The sequence below is a fragment of the Tricharina praecox genome, assembly GCF_024521635.1.
Source record: "Tricharina praecox strain CBS 144465 chromosome Unknown BZA05scaffold_4, whole genome shotgun sequence".
NCBI lineage: Eukaryota > Fungi > Ascomycota > Pezizomycetes > Pezizales > Pyronemataceae > Tricharina > Tricharina praecox.
In genome coordinates, this window is record NW_026250406.1 from 1 (window position 1) to 21,193 (window position 21,193).

The window sequence follows — 21,193 nt, forward strand, 5'->3', positions numbered from 1 at the left end:
ACCCCCGAGATCCCTATCTTGACCCGAACTGTGTTTGGGCACCTAATCAGCCGAGCGTCCTGCGGCTATATTCTGATGTTATGATCGATGCAAATTCCTCAAGACTCATCAACAGTTTGCCACATGTACCCATCCGGCACCAGAACAAGCGTCCGCGACGCGACCGAGAGGAATCCGCTCGACGCCACTGGAATAAGTGATGTCTGTTGCGAGTCGCCGCGCCGGAAAAGGGGCAGGCCAGATTGTCAGGGTGTCTCGGTTCTCAAATTTCTGACGCGAAATCGGCATCAGGCGCACCGAAGGCGTCATAAGAAGACTTGACAGCCGATGAGGCCGAGCGCCTGAGACTGCGGCTGTCACGGCGATGGAGACTTGGACCCAGTAAACCATGGCGCCTTCGCGAAGGGACAAACAGGGCGCTCAGTGGCGAGAGTGATGGCGTCTGGCAACGGGAGCGGTGAGAAGAAGAATGATAGAGAAGCTGACGTTCTATTCAGCTTCGAGGGCGATCTGATATGGCTCCCTTCCTCTACCTACAACGTTCGACCCCACCCGATTGCCAGCGAGAGAACAGGAATAGGACACAAACGTCCTAGGAAACACACTAGAGCGACCTCCTGTCGAGTCCAGGAGGTCAGCGAGCCAGAGACACACTAAAGACCCTCCCCGTGGAATCCAGGAGGAGGCAAGCAGACTCACTAGAGATCACACACCAGTAGAAGGAACAGAAAGTAAATTGACCAAGCACTGACTGTAACAAGTGCAGTAAGCGGCAAGGAAAAGAAAGAAAGAAAAGAGAACCAAAGTGCGGACCACCCCCCCGCTTTGAACAGTGCGCGGTGTCACTAGCGCGGCGACCCCTTCTACACCAGAGACGACGAGGCTAACACCTTCCACCGAAGCAACACCGCCCAAACCGACAACAGCGATCAAAACAAAGACGAAATGTGCGAGCAAAACTAACGAGTCTACGCCGGCCGGACACAACACATACCCCTGCTCTTGCGTCTTGGCGACAAGCCTCTCAAAGGTCCGCGGCCAAGGCGAACAAGACGACAAGACGAGATATGGGTGTAAGTGTTGCCGAACAGATGTTTGAGATGTCTAGGCGCCAAGCCATTACGCACTAGTGGACCGTGTTTCTGAGCTTACGTCGGTTCATAGATACGGTCCGCACCGATCACGCTCCCAGTCGAATGCCCCCGTCTTATGTCGTAGCCACCGCCACCGCGATAGCCATACACCGCCACACTTCCGTAGCGCCCGACCGGAACACCTTCGGCACCAATAACGCAACAACGAATAAAAAGAAAAAGAAAAACTCGCTAACAAAGAAATCCAGAGCTTTGTTGGCCAATATTCTTGCTGCATGGCACTGAAGGACGAGCTGATGGAATACACAGGTACGAAGCGGATTCCAGTGTGCCGGTCCCGCGGTTACACCATGTGCTCCACAGCTTACGGCTTCGACCATCTGTAACGGCATCCATGTTACTTGGTGTGTTAAGGATTCGAAGAACATCCTTCAGGGGGCTTTCCCCGTAGTCGCTGGGTTTCTCGATGGCTAGCGAAAGCCAAAGACATGTCCCATCGGCGTCCTGGACGAGGTGGTCACGAAGACGTGCTCGTTCAAGCTCAGTGAGCCCGCACATGTGCCTAAGTTCTTCGGCTACGGAGTTAACGACAAGTTCGATGTCTGCACCGATCGCAAGCGTTTCCGCCTCTGCTCTCAGTCTGATGATTGGAAGCCCTCTGAACCTTCTTTCGATCGAGCCACAGGAGCGGCTGGTGAGGAGGAACTTGAGAGACGTGTCTCTTGTGGTGGGGATCGTGCGGTTTGCCGACACGGCATAACTCAGTGCCAAAGAGTCGATGAGCTTTTCTCGAGTCGATACTTCGCATTCGTCCAAGCCGTCGAAGATAATGATCACATCGCCGCAGTCCGGGTCTGCTGTTGCGCTTGTGAAGATACGCCACAACGTGCCGATATCCTCCGTAAAGTTATCGCCCTTGCTTTCGAAGTCTTTGGTGGCATGTCGGATAAGGGACGGCTTCGCTGTGAAAAGCTGGTGCAGTAGAGCGGAGAGAGCGAACTCTGCTCTTCTCTGCTCTTCGTTGTCACCTTTGAAGAAGAAGTAGCAAACAGTAGCGGATGGTTCCGATTGACGATCTTCGAGCTCATCGACCAAGAACAAGGCCAATACCGACTTCCCACATCCTGGATCCGCCGACACCCACGAAAGACTCGACCTTTGTTCCTGCAGCCACTGCCGATACTTCTCATGGCCGAGGAACCAGCCAAGGGTTCCTTCGACTCGTGAGGGATTCCGGCTCTTATAGGACTCGTAATCCGGAGTGTAGAGAGAGCGCAAGCATAGCGCTTCGGGGGCTGGAGCGTGAAGTCAGATCGACGTTATCGTATTTGCGATTCAATGGAGGCGCTTACTTTCGGACCTGCCAACGAACACCAGTTAGCGAATCGTGGTAAATGCCATCCAGCAGGACCATGCTTCAACAGAACATCCCCGGTACGTATATCGGAGAGGAACTTACTCGGGAGAACCCTGAAAAGCGTTGTCCACCGTTCAAAGTCGACCCTTTGAAACTGTTGTGTTGGGAGCGCTCGTAGTTCGCTTGGGGTCTGTCTGTCATGTTGTGGCTGACGGTGGTGACGAGCAGGTCGCTAGGGATGTTGGTTGGTCTGAATGAAGACTTGGGGTATAGAGAGAAGTATCCTGCCGTGGGCTGGAGGATCTAGCGTTGACGTTGTGTTTTCTGGATGGATGGTTGTTGATATCGATTGTTCTGGCACTACGTGGTAGATATATCCATCTGTCCAGTCGGTTCAAGCACCCCTGGTCTGCCCCGCTTCCACTCGGCACAGGAGGTAACGTGACCTAGTTCTGCTGATGTGTCAGATTTCGCTCAGATATGCTTTTTCATCCTCTCGGAGCCGTTCTTGCCAATGCACATGCATGCCCCCCCATGAGCAAGGATAGTGAGGCTCGCAATTCAGTTCTTGCCATTGGTTGGTCGTATCGGCCGATATTTTGTGGAGCACCAGAGATCCAGACTTAGGGGCCGTAGCAGCTCTCCCTCTCCCGAAGATACAACCCATCAGACTCAGAAATGAATGAAGTCAAAATGTGGCTGTAAGTGTGGTGGGCGGTGGGGCGAGTGATTTCCGAGCGAATAGAGTGGTATTGCCTGTATCCGAACAGAGAAGCCATGTATGTCGACTGCGTCTCGCTAGGACCTACCTGTATATGTAGTCATCGAGAGGCTATTCAAGAGGCTATTTGGTTAGCCGTGGGATGTTTTATCTTTTTCACGGTCTTGGTGGTTTTACGAGGACACTTTGCCGTTGCCTCTCCAGGCCGACGGACGTGATGAATAATAGAGCACCCATAGGGTCACAGTAGAAAGAGAGGAAATGGGGGGGTTGACTGTCTATTTTGTACATTACGAGCAAGAAGAACAACAACAAGAAGAAGAAGAAGAATAAGACCCCAGTATTCTACATGGACCAGTCCCGACCAAATTTGGGTATGTTCTGGTCGGGTGTTGTCGGGATATATCCAGACCGACCAGACATAGGTCGGGATACGTCTGGCTAACAAACGAAATTCGACGTCGGAAGAGCTCTAACAACCGCCGGAAACTTGGGAAACTTTTGCGTCTGATAGAATTGACAGTTAAGGCGACGTCGGCCGACCTAGGCCGACCGAGCCTGGCAAGGTCTGGTCGGTCGGGATATATTCCGAGCTACCAAAGCCTACGTCGGGTCTATATAGTTATATCCTAACCGACCACGGACAGACGATTCCCAGGTCTGTTTCATAACTACATCCTCATGTCCATCGAAAGCCAACGCACATGCCATTCACGGTCGAGTTTATTTTCTTTTTTCAATCATCCATGGCATGCGACCTAGCGAAGGGCCGACGTTCTTGGCCATACGCACACCACCACTGTCCGACCTGACTTTCATCGAGCCGCCCCGTGTGGTTTTCTCTGCCCTCCGCCCCGGCCTGTCCCAACAATGAAGATAGAGCGCGCCATGGAAATGGCACTAAGAAGAGACAAATTCCGCTCCTCTCTCCCTACTCCGCCAGTACTCGCTGATCAGTCGATGCTATGGCCAACACAAAACCGCTGTCGCCTCCGTTGCTGTGAGGCACATCTTGCCGGTAGTGCTATTTCAGGTAGGTGACTACTATGCACACGCCAAAACAGGCTCCGGCGCTGGGGAAAAGTCTCTCGTTGAGTCGTTCTCCAGCAATACCTATTCTTTCAAACAGCTTGATACAAGACTCGTCGGGGAGCTTAGAAGGAGAATAAAGCAGTATCAAGCGAAATATAAGGAATCAAAAATGGTTGTGAGAGAGAATTAGAATTAGGGGCAGATTCTGCAAATACGGTACTAGTAATTACGCGCAGTGACTCCAGCCACTCTAGCATCCAGTCTACAGCCACCAGCCACCAACCACCAGCCATCACCCACCAGCCACCAGCCGCATCTCAGTTAACTCGAGAGTCGACGTCCCCTCATCCCGCTTTCCCCCATATCGGCCCTATCCTCACATTCCCTTGCCAACCATCACGGCGGCCACGCCATTGATCGCACCCTACGGTGAATCCACATCGCTACGCACTACACGCGGGGGCTAAAAAAATACTCGGAAACATTGCGTGAAGGTACAGTCAAAGGGACGAACGGACACAAATGCTCAGGGGGCGAGTAAAATTAGGGCCTACCCTGCATACATACACACGAATCGGGTACACATAAAAACATACAGTCGAACTGGATAATAGAAACGATGGACGCGGGGTGAGCCGGAACATGGATGGGAAGCGAAGCGCAAGTAGCGGCTCACTCCTCCTTCCGATTCTGGCGATTGTTCTCGCGGATGCGGTCGTAGCCCTCGCACGCGGAGTAGATAGTCGTGACCAGGAGGATCAGCGGGACCATCTGGCCAAAGCCCCACTCGGCATGCGAATTGTCGGAGAGCCACTCGCGGGAATCCTGTGCGGCGACGGTGTAGGCGTTGCTGGTGGTGTTGACGAGCACGGTGATGCCGTCAGCGGCGGTGGCGTTGAAGAGGCTGACTGTGGCGTTGAGGAGGATGCCGGTGGTTTCCGCGTCGGGGAGCGGGGCGTATTTGCCACGGACTTGGAGCAGTTTGCCCGTGCCGTAGATCGCGACGGCAAGCGGCGCGAATATCTGGAAAACAAAGAAGGGCAGCCACAAATACCACGGCGTTGCGGAGTGCTTCGGCAAGATGTGCCAATCCCTCCACCGGCTGATGGCGGAGGTGACGATCGCTATCACTATGAGCGCGATGAAGCCGTAGGCTCCCTTGTTTTCCGGACCGCTGTCGGTGGAGGTGGCGCCGGAGGTGGCGGTCATAGCCAGTGCGCTAGCCGTGCTACTAGCAGCCGCTGTCGCCGCTGCGACGGCGGAGCCGATGGTGGCGCTGGCGCTGGCGACAGTGGACGAGTCGAGGATCGCGGCGGCGGCGGCGCGGCGGCCGAGTGAGGCGGCGAGCGCGTCTAGCGTGGTGTTTCGGACGGCACTGGTGGTCGCGGAGGCCGCGGCGATGGCGGTGGAGGAGGCTGCGGCTGTGGTTGCATTGGAGATGTCTTCAAGGAAGTAGCACGCCGTGTGTCTAGCCATGCTCGTGGTGTTGACCTCCGCGAATAGACACAGGAACCACACGAACAGGATCACGGCCGTGACCTGGCCGACAGTTCTGAAGACGAAGCTGAAGCGGTTCTGCCGTAGCCGGCCGTGCAGCGCCGTCCACGTGAGGCAGTGTGTGCCAAGTGACACCATGGCCATCATCGCGATCAGGTAGTAGTGGTACACGTTCAGCTCGCACTGATGCAGCAGTCCCGCGGTGAGCAGCGCGATTGACGTGACAACCTGGATGTCGCCGACGCTCATCACCATCGGGATGAGCACCTTGTGCTGAGTGCCCATCTCGCTCACGTGCTTTCGACCGCCACTCGCGTGGGACTCGTGGGTCAACATTAGCCATATCGAGAGAATCGCGGTGAGCCCGGCGGTCACGAGGAAGGAGCACACGACCTGCAAAGATTAGCGACGGACAGCTGGTGTAGGATTGATAGACGGGGCTTACACCGATACCGGCGATGTCGGCGTTTGTCTCGATGATGTTGGATGGATCACCGCATTCTGCGATGGTACACGTCATCGTAGCAGACGGGACGTCTGTTAGGTTCGTGGGGTGGTGGAGGAAGCGAATGTACTCCGAAAGGACGGATTAGTGTCGGCGAGACAGTAATGAGTGGTCCGGAGAGCGAACGAGGGACTGGATGCGGAACAGTGGAGTTGCAGTGCCAGATCGAGACGGCTATCGGGGAGACCTTATATAATGCCACTCCGCCGTGTATAGGCGATACGATATTGATTGCCAGACTTGTAACCGCGCTGATCCGACCGCTGCCTTGAAACTAGTAAGCACCTACCAGTTTTTGATGCGCAGCCCCTATCTCCGCTTCATCGGCAACGGTTCCTACCTATGCTTAATTCTGCGCGCAGCGCGCAAGGGCCTACCCATGTATCGAGTCGAGGGAGACGCTGCAGGGACTGAGCCTCGTCCTTTTCGTGTTTGCGGTTTTGACTGACCGTCCACACATCTCGGGTGCGGTCCAGCGTGCGGAGAAAGTAGACGGTATGACAGTAGTTGTCCATTAGCAGCACCCATAAGGGCCTCACTCTCATAGAGAATGCTACTCCATGCGAGTGCATTATGCGCGTACACCCTTCGAGGCGACAGGCCGATCCCCTGTATTCACGCACGAACGAGCACTCGTATCTTGTATCTGCCTGAACACGCTAGATGCGTAAATCACGGCCCCCACACGCGCAGTGAGGGTGTGAGCAACTAAAAAGCTACTAGTATCAACCTAGTTCAAGGGTTGGCGCTGTTCCACTCGTCCACATACAGGATGGCATACCCGTTTGTAACTCGTGTTCAACTGGGCGTGGAGGTTCTGAGAACAAAAATGTAGCTAGAGGAATGCCTCGGCTCGCCCAGGGGCTAGATCTAGGTAGTATGTGGTTTTTTTTCTCCATCCAGATCTGCAGTTTGAGCAGGAAGTCGTGGAGATCCTGAGCGCGAGAGGGTGTGAAGAGTTCATGCCCACCACGGGTAGGAATTCGCTGGCGGAGGTCCTTCAACGAATCACTGCGGTCTCCTTTTCCAATTCCGAAGGTCAAGTGTTTCTTCTACCCAGTAACTACTCTGCGATATTGTGAATTGGTTGGCTGGCGGGGAAAATTGGTGCTAGGCTAGTTATCTCCGAGGAATCTCGAACGACACTGCATTTGACTGCGCGCATCTTCGCGGGTCTATATTCGCACGTTGGCACCTGATGGTCCCGCTGCGCACTGTACTATATTACTATCGAGTAGTGCTCCCCCTTCCGACGACAACGCGAATAGCCACAGTCACTGCCATACCAACGCTTCTTTGGCGGCGTTGACAGGTCTGCGGAACTGTTGACTAAGGACTAGGTGTGGCTTTCATCTAGCGCTGTTCGCAGCACTACTGGATGCGGAAGCGAGGAGTTCGAGGCCGGCTCAGAGAAGAAGGAGGCGGGCGATGGATATACGCTACAAAACTGCCTCGTCACGCGGTGCTCGAGTTGAGCGGCACCTGTTCGGAGTACCTAGTTTACCTACCTATATCGGCAGTAGTCGTACCACATTGTATGAATGAGGGTATATAGGTGGTAATAACTATTGTCCGCGGCGGCACGACCGCGGGCGAGTTGCTTCGATTGAGCGCCAGCCGAGTGCACTCATTGAGGGACTCAGAAACGTAACCAATTGATTGTGATGAGTCCGATGACGATGGTCAGAAGACGAATAGAGAAAGCCGGAGGGGAAGAACTGGAATAGTGATAACAAAAAAACGTTTGCCGACTGGATCGGGTCGGATTCGGGTCCACCATGTTTCCTCTCGTCCAAATAAGATCTCACCTACCAAATATAAGTCTCAATACGGTCTCTCTCTCCAGGGCCCATCGCCGAAGCTGGGCCACCTCGCCATCCGCGCCCCTCGTTATGCAACTTTGACTTATGCACGGCAGCGGAGAAGCGGAGAGGCGGAGAAGTGTCCATATCGGTCTCGCTCGGACGCCGCCGATGCTCACCAATTCAACGCCGAACCACGAAATAGGGTCGGCTGTGAACCCTGAGGTGTGGCTGCGTGCAAACAGTCACCAGGCCGAAAGACTACCTGTCCATCTATTGCGTCACCCTTTAAGCAGCTCTCATTTGAAATTCCCTTCTCCAACAAATCTAATCTCGCGCGCAGTGCGCACTGCCAGAGGACGGAAACGTTTAAAACGCGCATCAGGAAATAATTCACATCCTGACTGCGCTGGGGTGCTCACCGGAGGTCTATGTATATAGGTGCATACTCTTCATATGTACATGCTTCGATCCCTCGGTCTGATTACCGGTACCGTGGGGGCTTATGGGCACTTAAGGCGGCTTACTGGAGCTACATAACCGACGCAGAACTGGTGGAAGCGAACTCTAGGGCTTTGGAACGTCTACCAGGTAGAGTACATACTCTGGAGTCTACTCCACTCGGAAGGCTGGTTAGATCCGCCGTATGTACAAGCACACCGGAAACATCTCACATACCGGTACTAGTAGTTATCCAGTGCAAATTCTTGACCGATATCGCACTTGCCTCTACGTACATAGGCCCCCGGTCGTTGCGAACCGCGTCGCGCGGTGCATCGACAAGTTACGTAACAGCTTTGGTGCAGATCTCAAGCCCGATCCCACTAGTAGCCGTTACGCGACGGTGGCTTACGGAAGGCTTATGTAGATAAATATGCAGGGCTGCGGATAGTTCGGATGTGGGCGACTTCTGGCGACTTTGGCAGGTGCCACCGGTGACCGTTCCGAAACGCAGGCTGCGCTGGGATACGTATGATGGATTCTGCGTGGGGTAGTTAGCGCGGAAACTCGCTTCCCTTCCTGAGGGGGCGCTGGTCAGGCGCAGTCGCTGCCGCCGACGCCGCCGGGCCGATGGGCGAGATGGGCATGGCAGATGGTAGCGGAAAGCTCTGTTCCAACTTCGATCCAGAGTAGACCTTGTCGACCCTGCCATCGTGGACCTGTGGCGCATGCGCCCGTCACCTTTTGGCATGAAACAGACGGTCGCTACGTCGCCAATGGGGCCTGTATGCAATTCCTACTTGCGTCGGCCTTGGTCGAGGCTCGATAGGCAGATCCCTCGCCGGCCACGGCGATTCCACAGTCCACTACATCCGCAACCTCCACAACCTCCAATGCTGCCAGTGCTGCTAGTACCAGAGCTAGTGCCGGTACTACAGTCTGGCAGTTGGCAGCAAACGGCAGAAGATGACTAACGGTGTGGTCACGGCAACTTTGCGTGTTTTCCGCCACGCACTCGTGACTCGCTCCGCACCTACCAACCGAGCGCTGTCTCCAATTCGCACTGCAACGCGCAGTTGAACTGGCCGGCAGTGTGCCTTGTGCCTTGAGGCTTCACTGGGCGGCTTGACTGACTGACTGGCATGATAGGCTGGCTGCAACGGTTGCGACATGCCTGCGCAGTGGGGTTTTATCCCTGCCGTTCGCTGTGGATATTAGTACTCCGCTGGTTGTGTGCGCACTTTACTAGTAGGAACCGCCCTTACGAGTGGATTCGCATCGTATTATGGTGTGATACATAGCTGCCACATCTATGAAAATCCGCACGAAGGGGGGCACACACAGGGAGGAAGCCGGGCAATGGAGGCAATATTGCAGCTAGTATCTGGAGGGGATTGCTTCAGATCTTACCCGAGAATCGTGGCTGTGGCTCCGGCTTCGGGAGTCTCGCGGATTCCTCCATCGCCGCGCATGGTCGCGTTATCAGCCATGCATACTACCGGGGAGCCTACTATGATCTTATCGACGTGACTGAGGATTCGAGGATTCGAGTCCGGAACGCATGCCAACCGGGAAAGAAACAGGCACGATACGTGGCGTAGCCGGTCAGAGATCTATTGACTCGTGTCGTCTATTCCATAACTACCAGTATCGCCATCCAGTACGGTAGATACATTTGAACCAGCCAGAGTTCGAGATTATCGATCGCCATGTTCCTCTCACTGCTCAGTCGCTGTTCCAGTCGCTGTTACAATGTCTGTATCTCTGTTGCCGCCGGTACTTTTGCACCTGTAATGTAGTCCGGACTACTAACTACTAGTAGGAGCGTTGATGTCCCAATATTTGTACCCCCGGTTGGTAATAGTAGTCGAAGCGAGCACGGCGCCGGCCAATCACAACGACGATACCGCAGTAGATAACTAATCAGCCTAATATATATTAGTAGTAGTGGTAGTAGTAGAAGTAGTAGCAGTAGCAGTAGCAGTAGCAGTAGCAGTAGCAGTAGCAGTAGCAGTGGCAGTAGCAGTAGCAGTAGCAGTAGCAGTAGCAGTAGCAGTAGCAGTAGCAGTAGCAGTAGCAGTAGCAGTAGAGTAGTAGTAGTAGTAGTAGCCGAATTTGGCATGAACATCCATGCCGCCCGGGGGGTGAACTCGCCCGAGAACTCGTTGCCAATTTTGCAACCCTCCAGTGGCTTCTGGTATAGCGATATGCGGCCGCATGCGACAAATAATTAATGTTCTATCTCTCTATGGCGATATGCAGCACGGCCATTCACGACTTCGATGGTTCGGAACGAATGCTGGATCTGTCTGTTCATCATATATCATCCGATATTTTCACGCCGGTGAGCGCTCGGAGTGGAAGTGCTCGGAGGGGATGTAGCTTGCCGGTTTCCTCTGCGGCTTTTCCATCCCCCTTTCCTCCCTGAGCGGCGTCTCTCCTTAATCCATTTCTGCTGATCCAGGCATAACGAGAACACATCTCAGGTACTGATTACCTACCTAGTTAAGCCCCACCAGTGGCTGGCGAATGTGGCTTTCTGCGGCGGTGGCGATGGCCTCGGTCGGCACCGAAGCAGGGGTTAGACTGTATGCCAGAATTTTCTCATCTTGGACGATCGCCTGAATGTCTTTCGCTTCGCGAACCTCTCCGTCGATGAGTACCTCGCCACGAAGCTGTGTGAGGCCGAATCCCACAGAGAAATCGCGAAGGTCTGCATTGGGCTTCTGTGCGCCCCGTCATGGGAGTATTACGACACGACGAAGAGAACCAAACAAGGAGAACACCGCGGCCGGCACCTGCTGCTGTACGCGATGGTGTTCTGGCCGTGGCACCTTGCCCGTGATGCTGGGAATGACTGTCGCATCTTGGCTGGCCTCTGGGATAGATTCCTACTGGGCGAACACTGCCGGCGCTGGCTCGACCTTCTCCGCAGGAACGTCATGACCTGGAAAAACAGTAGGGACGCTTTCTGGCGTCGAGCGTATGCTGTGCAACAAGGAGGACACGATGTCCTCACTTCGGTCTGCGTGTTTGGGTTGGTATCGAAGCTTACGTCGGTATTCGAGTCCGTGTTCGTGGAGAAGGCCCGCATTGACTGGTTGCTCCTGCAAGCCTGCAGCGTTGGTGACCTGAATGTCGCGGGGTTCTTACTCGACAGAAAGGCCGACATTGCGGTCGCCGACGAAGACGGCCAGCCGCTGCTGCATATCGCCCTGCAGCGACGCGAAAAGAAGGTGGCGCGCTTCCTCATCGACCGGGGGGCTGACGTGACCACCGCTGACGCATGCGGGCGCACGGCGCTACACCTGGCAGCGATGGAAGGGAGTGAGGTGGTGGTGCGGTGGCTCGCCGACCGGGGGGCCGATGTCTCGGCATCTGATTATCCCCGATGGAAGACCCTACTGCACCTGCACTAGAACGGCGGCAGGAGAAGACGGCACGGCTGCTCGTCGACCGGGGAGTCAAAATCTCGGCCGCCGACGAGGACGGGAAGACGCTGGTGTACCTGGCTGCCGAAAAGGGGTTCGGGGCGATCGTTCGACTGCTCGTCGAGCGAGGAGCCGACGTCTCGGCAGCCAGCAGGTCCGGGCGAACACCTCTGCACCAGGCGGCGCAGAGAGGAAACGTGGCGATCGTGCGGCTGCTCGCCGACATGGGGGGCGACGTTACGGCCATCGCGAAGTCCGGAGAGACGCCGCTGCACCGGCCGGCGGAGAGGGGTCACGCGGCGGCGGCGAGGTTGCTGATCGACCGGGGAGCCGACATTGCGGTTGCCGTTCCCAGCGGCGAGACGCCGCTACATGTGGCTGCCGAGAGCGGGTCCGAGGCCGTCGTCCGCTTGCTCGTCGACCGCGGAGCCGCGGTTTCGGTCGCCACCGAGAACGGGTTAACACCCGTGCACATGGCGCTGGGGTGCCGGCCCTCGCCATTGGCGGCGCGGCAGCTCCACCGCAGGGATTGCCCCGCCGTGCTCAGCGCGCAGCACCAGGCGACTACGCGTCTACTCGTCGAGCGCGGAGCTAGTGTCTCGGCTGCCGATGGGAGCGGAAAGACGCCGTTGCATGCCGCTGCGGAGAAGAGGTGCGAGGCGATTGTGCGGGTGCTGCTCGACTGTGGCGCCGGAGCCACGGTAGCCGACAAGTTTGGGAGGACACCACTTCACGTCGCATCGAGGCGCGGGCACAATGCGATAGCTGGTCTGCTCATCGATCGTGGAGCTGACGTCTGGGCCGTCGATAAGAACGGAGCGAGGCCGCTGTAGGTCGCTTTGGGAAGGAGGGGCGAGGCCGTGGTACGCCCACTCGTCGACCGCGGTGCAGAATTACTTGCCGCCGACGGAAACGCGAGTGCCGCGCTCTACGTAGCTCTGCAGAAAGGGTACGCGGACGTCGCCCTAATGCTCGTCAACTGGGGTGCCGACGTCGTGGCCGGAGGCTGCCTAAGTGCACCGCTGCACCTGTTCCGACAGCTCGGGTATCAAACGGTGGCGCGGCTGCTGATCGACCGGGGAGCCGACGTCCACGCCGGCAATCAGAACGGGGAAACACCGCTGCGTCTGGCGTCTGGGAGAGGACACATAGCGATGGTCGCGCTCCTCCTCGACCACGGTGCCACCGTCTCGGCTACGGCCCCAAGCGGTACAACGCCGCTCTATATGGCGTCGGAGGTAGGCTCCGAGCCGGTGGTGCGGCTGCTGGCCGACCGGTGGCGGACGTCTCTTCCGCCGACGTATCCGGCCGCACTCCACTGTACCTAGCCTCTGCGGGAGGACACCAAGCGGTGGTCGCGCTGCTCTTCGACCGAGCAGCCGACGTATCAGCTACTGCAACGTGCGGGACGACGCCGCTACATGTGGCCGCGGAGATGGGGTCTGAGCCGGTGGCTCGGCTACTCGTCGATCGTGGAGCCGACGTCTGTGCCTCGCACACCACTCTGTCGGGTACACCCCTGCACCTAGCCTTGCGGCGACGACATCCGTTGGTAACCCGGCTGTTGATCGACCGTGGAGCCGACGTCAATTCCGTCAACTAGGAGGGGCAAGCGCCGCTGCACGTGGCCACAGAGCGGGGATACGAGGCGGTGGTGCGCCAGCTGGTTGGTCGGGGAGCTGACGTCTCGGCGGTGGATAGATCGGGCCGGACGCCGCTTCTTGTGGCCTCAGGGCGAGGAGATGAGGCGGTTGCCCGGCCACTCCTTGACTGTGGAGGCGATGTCGCGGCTGCCGACCACGACGGCAGGACACCGCTGCACTTGGCCTCGAGCGGAGGACACGAGATGCTCGCCAGCCTGGTGATCGACCGAGGAGCAGATATCTGGGCGGCCGATAATTGGGCGCGGCCACCATTGCACCTCGCATCGAGTGGAGGCCACCAGGCATTGGTTCGTGTCCTGCGGGATCACGGCGCCACATGGTTTCCACCCTCTTTCCGATTAAACGTTCCGAAGTGATGGGCCCGGGTATGTGTGCACGTACATAAAGCCGGGCTGCGGTCGAGCGGTGGTTTCCTGCGTGGGGGTTCATCGTAAAGTGAATGGTGTATATACTCGGGGTGAATCGCTTATCCGGGTGGTGCTGTGTCGGTCGTATCGAATTCCGTTAACGCCGTTTTCCGTGTCATGTGCACTATATCTTGAAAACGATGGAGAGCAAGAGTGATGGTATTATTGACGTTCATAAGACTAGAGAACGTTGCTTTACATGCACATACAGGTGTATGATTCATGGAGCCAGTACTGCAACCAGGCACGGAAAACGTGCCCATAGCGGTAGTTACCGCCGCGTGCCGATGGTGATCGCCTTCTAGGGCCATTCGGACGTCTATTATTGATATGTGGACCAACACTCCACAGACTCTTGTAATACTACATACACGCACACCAGAGTAGCCATCCGGTTATGCTCATTAAGCCTGAAGGCCGAAGCGCGGATTGTCTGCGGGAGTCATATCATGGGTGGATAGCAATTGGCTATAGGGAAACATCATTCATCAGCGAACTGCGTTCCTGCGACGGTAATTGGCTCCAGGATGTAGTGGGACCCACGCTGTAGAGGTAACAGACGCTGTTCCGAAGTCTGCCGAAGGAAAACATGTACCTGCCGGTAACTTTGGGATCACTGGCTCTCACTCGTCAACTCGGATGCGACTGCACGATCGGATTCCCGGGCCGCTGGTGGTACGAAGCTCAACTATATTTCCCGATACCGATAAGTGTCGCATGGAGATGTCCTCTTGAGAGCTATGTTCATTCCGTCCGGTCTCCTCCGGTGGCTGGATGATCATCAGCTTTGCGGCTTCTACACCTCGTCATTTGTGGAGTCGTTGGTGCGGCCGTGGCATCCTCTCGTATCTGCAGAACTGACACGCCGAGAAACCGGTAGATGGAGAAATTATTGTTCGATTTCAGTTCGGAGTGCGATCTCATGAGTTTCTTGGCTGGCTTGGCCAGGAAGAAGAATGTGTAGTTGCAGCTGCTTCTCGGGTGGGCAGATTTCGAATCAATACACGTCGTTCCGTAGCGTTTCATCGTCAAGAACGTTGCTTTTCGGTCACATTGCAATTTACGTGACGATACGCGGCAAGACATGGCTGACACATCACGTTTGACATCCCCGCATTGTGCTGCGACATGGGCTAGGGTTCCTTACTCTAGACGAGCCCCGCCCGAGCTCGACACGCCTCGCCACCTCATCCCCCATTCCCTACCATCATTGCGATCCATCCCCCCATCCGCTTTTCTTGCCATCTCGCTCGTCTGCGCAGTTTCGCAGATCCTCGTACATGCCGGAGGACACACTTGCGGCCTTTCCTCCTGGCGCAACCGGTTGATAATCACCCCCGCACGCGGAATCGAACGTCATTCCCACCATCCTCCCACGAACCTTGCCCCTCGTTCGGAATTAGGAATCGTGCTACGGCCTGGAAATCTCCAAAGTTAACCAATCGTGAGCATCTCTCAAGATGTCTCCTTGGCCCCAATTAGAAAGGTTGAAGGCGCGTTGGTCACAGAAAGTGCGGTCGGGTCCGCGATCGGATGAGCACACCAGTGGCACCGGGAACAAGCAACAGATTCGAACCGGGAACGAGGATCACAAGCGGTCCGGAAACCAGCACCAGAATGTAGCCGGCGACGAGCACCAGCGTCCAACCGGGAATGAGCACGAGAACCATCTAGATGTTAGTAATCCACGGGCGGAGATCCGAATTGACTTACTTTTGCTAGAGGGACCCGGACAGTTGCTAACGGTGGTTCACACAGCCGATACTGGAGCGATTTGACTCCGACAGCATCTCTCAGAATGCTTCTGGCAGTCCGAACATCGGTCGAATCGCCAACATCGCCAACACCTCTACCGCAGACACCACCAGAGATAGCGTGAACGTGACGACAGACGCCTCACGCAGCTACAAGGACTCAAAGCACAACGAACTCGTGCACCCACAATTCGATGGGCCCGTAGGAATAGGTACGTCAGCCTGTTATGTTCTACGACTAGGCATCATTTTGACTGATACGGACTGTCTCTATTTAGGAAATACAACGATCTACTACATCCCGCCACCTGGCCTTGCCGCAAACGCTCAAACCCGGGAAGACTTGGAAACTTTTGGTACGTAGAGGAAGCTGTAATGCGATTTCAATAGCTTACGTGGACCGTGTCACACAGCCGCTGTGTACTGCGCTCATGGCGCCGCATTCAACTCGCGGGGTTCGGATCACGAGCCTACATGCTTGGCAGAAACTCGAGTCGATCTCCTCGCCGACATAGTGAGCTGGTCAGACACGCCCGACAATGCGTGCATATTCTGGTTGAATGGAATGGCGGGTACTGGAAAGTCCACTATAGCGCGTACGGTCGCTCGCAACTGGGCAAAGAAGCAACGACTTGGTGCGAGTTTCTTTTTCTCCAAAGGTCAAGGTGACCGGGCCCATGCTTCCAAATTCTTCACTACTCTCGCATACCAGCTTGCGTATTCGCAGCCCAGTCTTGCGTTTAGTATCCACAAGGCTATATGCGACCGACCCGATATCCCGCGGCAAACCCTACGAGAGCAGTGGAAACATCTCATCCTTGAACCGCTTTCTCGGCTGGGTGAAGGTGTATCCTCTCAACCACAGTCGTTGATGCTGGTCATTGATGCGTTGGACGAATGCGATGACGAAGAAGACACCGGACTGATACTTCAAATCCTTTCCGAGGCAACTCTCCTCAAAAGCTCGGTGCGTTTGTTGGTATTCGTCACAAGCAGACCGGAAACCCCGATCCGCCACGGTTTCGTCAAAATACGGAAGGCTGTATATCAACACTTCATTCTCCATGAAATCCCCAACAACATAGTCGATGCCGATATATCCAGTTTCCTCCACCACGAATTAAACGAAATCAGGCAATGTCGCCGGTACTTACCCGAACCTTGGCCCGACGAGCAAAGTGTGGGGCGTCTCGTGCGGAAAGCTGGGGGACTATTCATCTACGCTTCCACAGTATGCAGATTCATCAGGGATAAGGAGCGCTCTCCACAGAAATGTCTCGCCCTAGTATTGGACGACAGCAATGAACACGGAACGTCGTCAACCTTGCGGCAACTCGATTTGATGTACCTGAAGATTATACGATACGCAGTCCAAGTTCGAGGTCAGGCGTCGTCGACCTCAGAAGAGCGACTTTCGCAACGGTTCAGGCAGATCGTCGGATCTATTGTGGTATCAAACGAAGCATTGACTGTTGGTGCCCTATCTGCTCTTTTAAACATGCAACCGTACGATGTGGACCGAACAGTAGAATCTCTGGGTTCTATATTGCGTTATCCCGAATTCGATGAAACCCCCATTAAGCTCCTACATCCGTCTTTCCGCGACTTCCTACTTGACAACCGGAGGTGCAACGATCCCCGGTTCAGCATCATTGCGGATAACGCACACAGGGAACTTGCGATGAGGTGCCTGCAGCTCATGTCACGCCATCTCAAGCAGGATGTGTGCTCCTTAAAGCTCCCTGGTAGCCTCATCGAGGAGATCGATCCTCGGATAGTGCAGCCTTGTCTTCCGGAAGAGGTTCAGTATGCCTGCAGGTACTGGGTCGATCATCTCCAGCGAAGTGAAACCATACTCCACGACAGCGAGCCACTTCACGACCAAGTGCATACTTTCCTCAAAGAACATTTCCTTCACTGGATGGAGGCACTGAGCCTGATGCGGAATATGCATGACGGCATTCTCATGGTCAAGGCCATTGCCTCCATGCTCAGGGTGAGTACTCCAGCCTGTTGATGTTCTGTTTTTCGGATTTGCCGTCGAGTACATTCAGCAGATTCCAGTGCATGGAATTTGCAGAAACTCGGAAGGCAAAAGTCGCCAAATCGAGGTTATCGGTGTATGATGAAAGCGGACTGTTCGTCAATGACCTTATCGCTCCAGCAGCGGAAGGTGTGACTGCTGCCACGGAATTTTGCTGACTTTACTTTAGCTGAAGCCTTCCAGTGCCAACTATTCGTTGCAAGCAATGGCTCATGACGCAGTCCGATTTATGCTACATTTCGGATCAATCATCGAGATTGCACCTCTCCAACTGTATTCCTCAGCTCTGTCCTTTAGCCCGGGGCGGAGCTTACTGAAGGACCAATTTCGTCATGAAATCCCGGACTGGATTGTGGAAGTGGCACTACCGGTTCCCCAGGATTGGGGCGCGTCGCTGCAGGTACTGGGAGGACATTCAGCCATGATCGGAGCGCTGGCTTTCTCGTTTGACGGCAAGCTGCTGGCATCGGCATCGGGCGATAGAACCGTCCGGCTCTGGAATCCCGCGACGGGAACCTGCCGCGCCACTCTTGAGGGCCATTCAAAGGGTGTCAGTGCAGTGGCATTCTCGCCCGACGGCAAGCTGCTGGCATCGGCATCGGACGACAAAACCGTCCGGCTCTGGGATCCCGCGACGAGAACCTGCCGCGCCACTCTTGAGGGCCATTCGGATTGCGTCAATGCAGTGGCATTCTCGCCCGACGGCAAGCTGCTGGCATCGGCATCGGCTGACACAACCGTCCGGCTCTGGGATCCCGCGACGGGAACCTGCCGCGCCACTCTGGAGGGCCATTCAGGATGGGTCAGTGCAGTGGCATTCTCGCCCGACGGCAAGCTGCTGGCATCGGCATCAGCTGACACAACCGTCCGGCTCTGGGATCCCGCGACGGGAACCTGCCGCGCCACTCTTGAGGGCCATTCGCGTTTGGTCAGTGCAGTGGCATTCTCGCCCGACGGCAAGCTGCTGGCATCGGCATCGGACGACGAAACCGTCCGGCTCTGGGATCCCGCGACGAGAACCTGCCGCGCCACTCTTGAGGGCCATTCGGATTGGGTCAGGGCAGTGGCATTCTCGCCCGACGGCAAGCTGCTGGCATCGGCATCGGCTGACACAACCGTCCGGCTCTGGGATCCCGCGACGGGAACCTGCCGCGCCACTCTTGAGGGCCATTCGAAATGGGTCAGTGCAGTGGCATTCTCGCCCGACGGCAAGCTGCTGGCATCGGCATCTATTGACACAACCGTCCGGCTCTGGGATCCCGCGACGGGAACCTGCCGCGCCACTCTTGAGGGCCATTCGCAATGGGTCAGTGCAGTGGCATTCTCGCACGACGGCAAGCTGCTGGCATCGGCATCGTACGACACAACCGTCCGGCTCTGGGATCCCGCGACGGGAACCTGCCGCGCCACTCTTGAGGGCCATTCGCAATGTGTCAGTGCAGTGGCATTCTCGCACGACGGCAAGCTGCTGGCATCGGCATCGTACGACAAAACCGTCCGGCTCTGGGATCCCGCGACGGGAACCTGCCGCGCCACTCTTGAGGGCCATTCAAAGGGTGTCAGGGCAGTGGCATTCTCGCCCGACGGCAAGCTGCTGGCATCGGCATCGGCTGACACAACCGTCCGGCTCTGGGATCCCGCGACGGGAACCTGCCGCGCCACTCTTGAGGGTCATTCGGATTGGGTCAATGCAGTGGCATTCTCGCCCGACGGCAAGCTGCTGGCATCGGCATCTATTGACACAACCGTCCGGCTCTGGGATCCCGCGACGGGAACCTGCCGCGCCACTCTTGAGGGCCATTCAAAGGGTGTCAGGGCAGTGGCATTCTCGCCCGACGGCAAGCTGCTGGCATCGGCATCGGCTGACACAACCGTCCGGCTCTGGGATCCCGCGACGGGAACCTGCCGCGCCACTCTTGAGGGTCATTCGGATTGGGTCAATGCAGTGGCATTCTCGCCCGACGGCAAGCTGCTGGCATCGGCATCTATTGACACAACCGTCCGGCTCTGGGATCCCGCGACGGGAACCTGCCGCGCCACTCTTGAGGGCCATTCGGATTTTGTCAGGGCTGTGGCATTCTCTTTTGATGGCAAGGGGCTCGTATTAACATTGGCCGATAAAGCTGCCAAGTTCTACGAAATTTCTGCACAGAATAGCAATTTGGAAGTGAAGCCGGGAGCGGTCTCGTATCCAGAGCTCATGTTGAGCGCAAGTAAAGACTGGATATACTCGGGCGGCCGCAGACTGCTTTACCTTCCCCATGACTATTTCACTTGCTGGTTCGCCGTCAAAAACAATACAATTGCTCTCGGGCAAAGCTCTGGGACAGTTTGTTTCCTTACCTTTGATTTGGAATTGGTTCCTTTCGGTGAGCTCTCCAAGGCGAATTTATTCTGACTCGGCTCTGACATGGTCAGGGTGATTTTTCTCAAGTTGGAATCACGGGGGTTTCAATGGGAGTTGTGGCCGGTTTTTTCTGCGTTGGGCTGTTGTTCTGTCACTTTTGGTGCTTAGCTTTGGGTTAGGTTCTAGTATGTACGTTGCTGCGCAGCTTGAGCTACGCGTCATAGCGTGTGGGGTGAAGCGGTGGATGTGAGGAGGAATGGAGATCATTTGGATTTTGTCCCGGGTTTTGGCCGTACCTTGGCGTACTCCAGCCATAACGAATTGTGGTTGCATGCTTATTATAGCTGTGACTTTCTCCGTCGGTGACGTGACCAGTTTACAAACACGATGTTGGCGCGAATGGAATTCTGCGACGGACGGTCAACCGAGTGCCGCTGGGGCGAGCAACCTTCTGAGCCACCTGGGTTGAATAACCTTTGGACCAAGAATTCGGAAGTCTATATATATGTTGTGTATCAAATAGCTCATCTCAGGCATCTGCCTGCCTCCCTAACTAATCCAACAGCGCGCAAGCTAAGGGGATGGCGAGTGATGGCGCATGCAGGCACTCCATGAAGGACTTGGGGAGGTTTATATTTCAGTTGTGTACCCGCCACATCGCCAGTCTGTCGAGGGTCTCAGGCACGGATCTTTATTAGCGACCACGACCTGGACTCACTGTTTAGTCACGAAACATTGATCCCGTAAACATTGATCCCGTTGGTCGCGAAATATTGGTCCCGTTGGAGAAGACAGTCCACGTCGTGTTTCTTTCGGCGACAGCTACTTACTTAGTTACGGCGATTTTTTGGTGTCCCATGGGCTTGCTGAATGAGTGCCTGCATGCGCTATCACTCGCCATCCCCTTAGCTTGCGCGCTGTTGGATTAGTTGGGGAGGCGGGCAGATGCGACCAAAGCCACGGTCTGGTTGGGATATATCCGGACCGACTTCGACTGGTTTGGTTTAGGTATGTAGAATACTGGCACCGTGATGTTGCATCCGTTGTTGACCGTATACTAGGGATTCGGCTAGCTGGTGCTTCACATCGGATTCTTC

The 21,193-nt window shown here is 55.8% G+C and overlaps 6 protein-coding genes across 6 annotated transcripts; 4 read left to right on the plus strand and 2 right to left on the minus strand.

Annotated features, from left to right (window-relative positions):
- Positions 1-1,148: 1,148 nt before the first annotated feature.
- BZA05DRAFT_415943 (uncharacterized protein) lies at positions 1,149-2,652 on the minus strand (the record flags this gene model as incomplete). The annotated part of the gene is made up of 4 exons (XM_051485343.1): positions 1,149-1,276; positions 1,463-2,389; positions 2,447-2,454; positions 2,597-2,652. 4 exons carry the CDS (start codon positions 2,650-2,652, stop codon positions 1,149-1,151), a joined length of 1,119 nt encoding a protein of 372 aa, XP_051342353.1.
- A 2,034-nt stretch (positions 2,653-4,686) lies between these two features.
- BZA05DRAFT_194410 (uncharacterized protein) lies at positions 4,687-6,307 on the minus strand. Its single transcript, XM_051479440.1, has 2 exons — positions 6,147-6,307; positions 4,687-6,094 (listed from the first exon to the last, which is right to left on the minus strand). The coding sequence occupies exons 1-2, from the start codon at positions 6,219-6,221 to the stop codon at positions 4,877-4,879; spliced, it is 1,293 nt and encodes a 430-aa protein (XP_051342354.1). The 5' UTR covers positions 6,222-6,307; the 3' UTR covers positions 4,687-4,876.
- A 5,970-nt stretch (positions 6,308-12,277) lies between these two features.
- BZA05DRAFT_387791 (ankyrin repeat-containing domain protein) lies at positions 12,278-12,760 on the plus strand. The gene has a single exon (XM_051482612.1). The coding sequence runs from the start codon at positions 12,354-12,356 to the stop codon at positions 12,711-12,713; it is 360 nt and encodes a 119-aa protein (XP_051342355.1). The 5' UTR covers positions 12,278-12,353; the 3' UTR covers positions 12,714-12,760.
- Positions 12,761-13,577, plus strand: BZA05DRAFT_387792 (ankyrin repeat protein). Its single transcript, XM_051482613.1, has one exon. The coding sequence runs from the start codon at positions 12,849-12,851 to the stop codon at positions 13,206-13,208; it is 360 nt and encodes a 119-aa protein (XP_051342356.1). The 5' UTR covers positions 12,761-12,848; the 3' UTR covers positions 13,209-13,577.
- BZA05DRAFT_387793 (uncharacterized protein) lies at positions 13,578-14,019 on the plus strand. Its single transcript, XM_051482614.1, has one exon. It carries the CDS (start codon positions 13,727-13,729, stop codon positions 13,898-13,900), a length of 174 nt encoding a protein of 57 aa, XP_051342357.1. The 5' UTR covers positions 13,578-13,726; the 3' UTR covers positions 13,901-14,019.
- Positions 14,020-15,109: 1,090 nt separating this feature from the next.
- BZA05DRAFT_194458 (vegetative incompatibility protein HET-E-1) lies at positions 15,110-20,432 on the plus strand. Its single transcript, XM_051479441.1, has 5 exons — positions 15,110-15,627; positions 15,710-15,917; positions 15,984-16,061; positions 16,119-17,701; positions 17,919-20,432. The coding sequence occupies exons 1-5, from the start codon at positions 15,412-15,414 to the stop codon at positions 20,145-20,147; spliced, it is 4,314 nt and encodes a 1,437-aa protein (XP_051342358.1). The 5' UTR covers positions 15,110-15,411; the 3' UTR covers positions 20,148-20,432.
- The last annotated feature ends 761 nt before the right edge of the window (positions 20,433-21,193 follow it).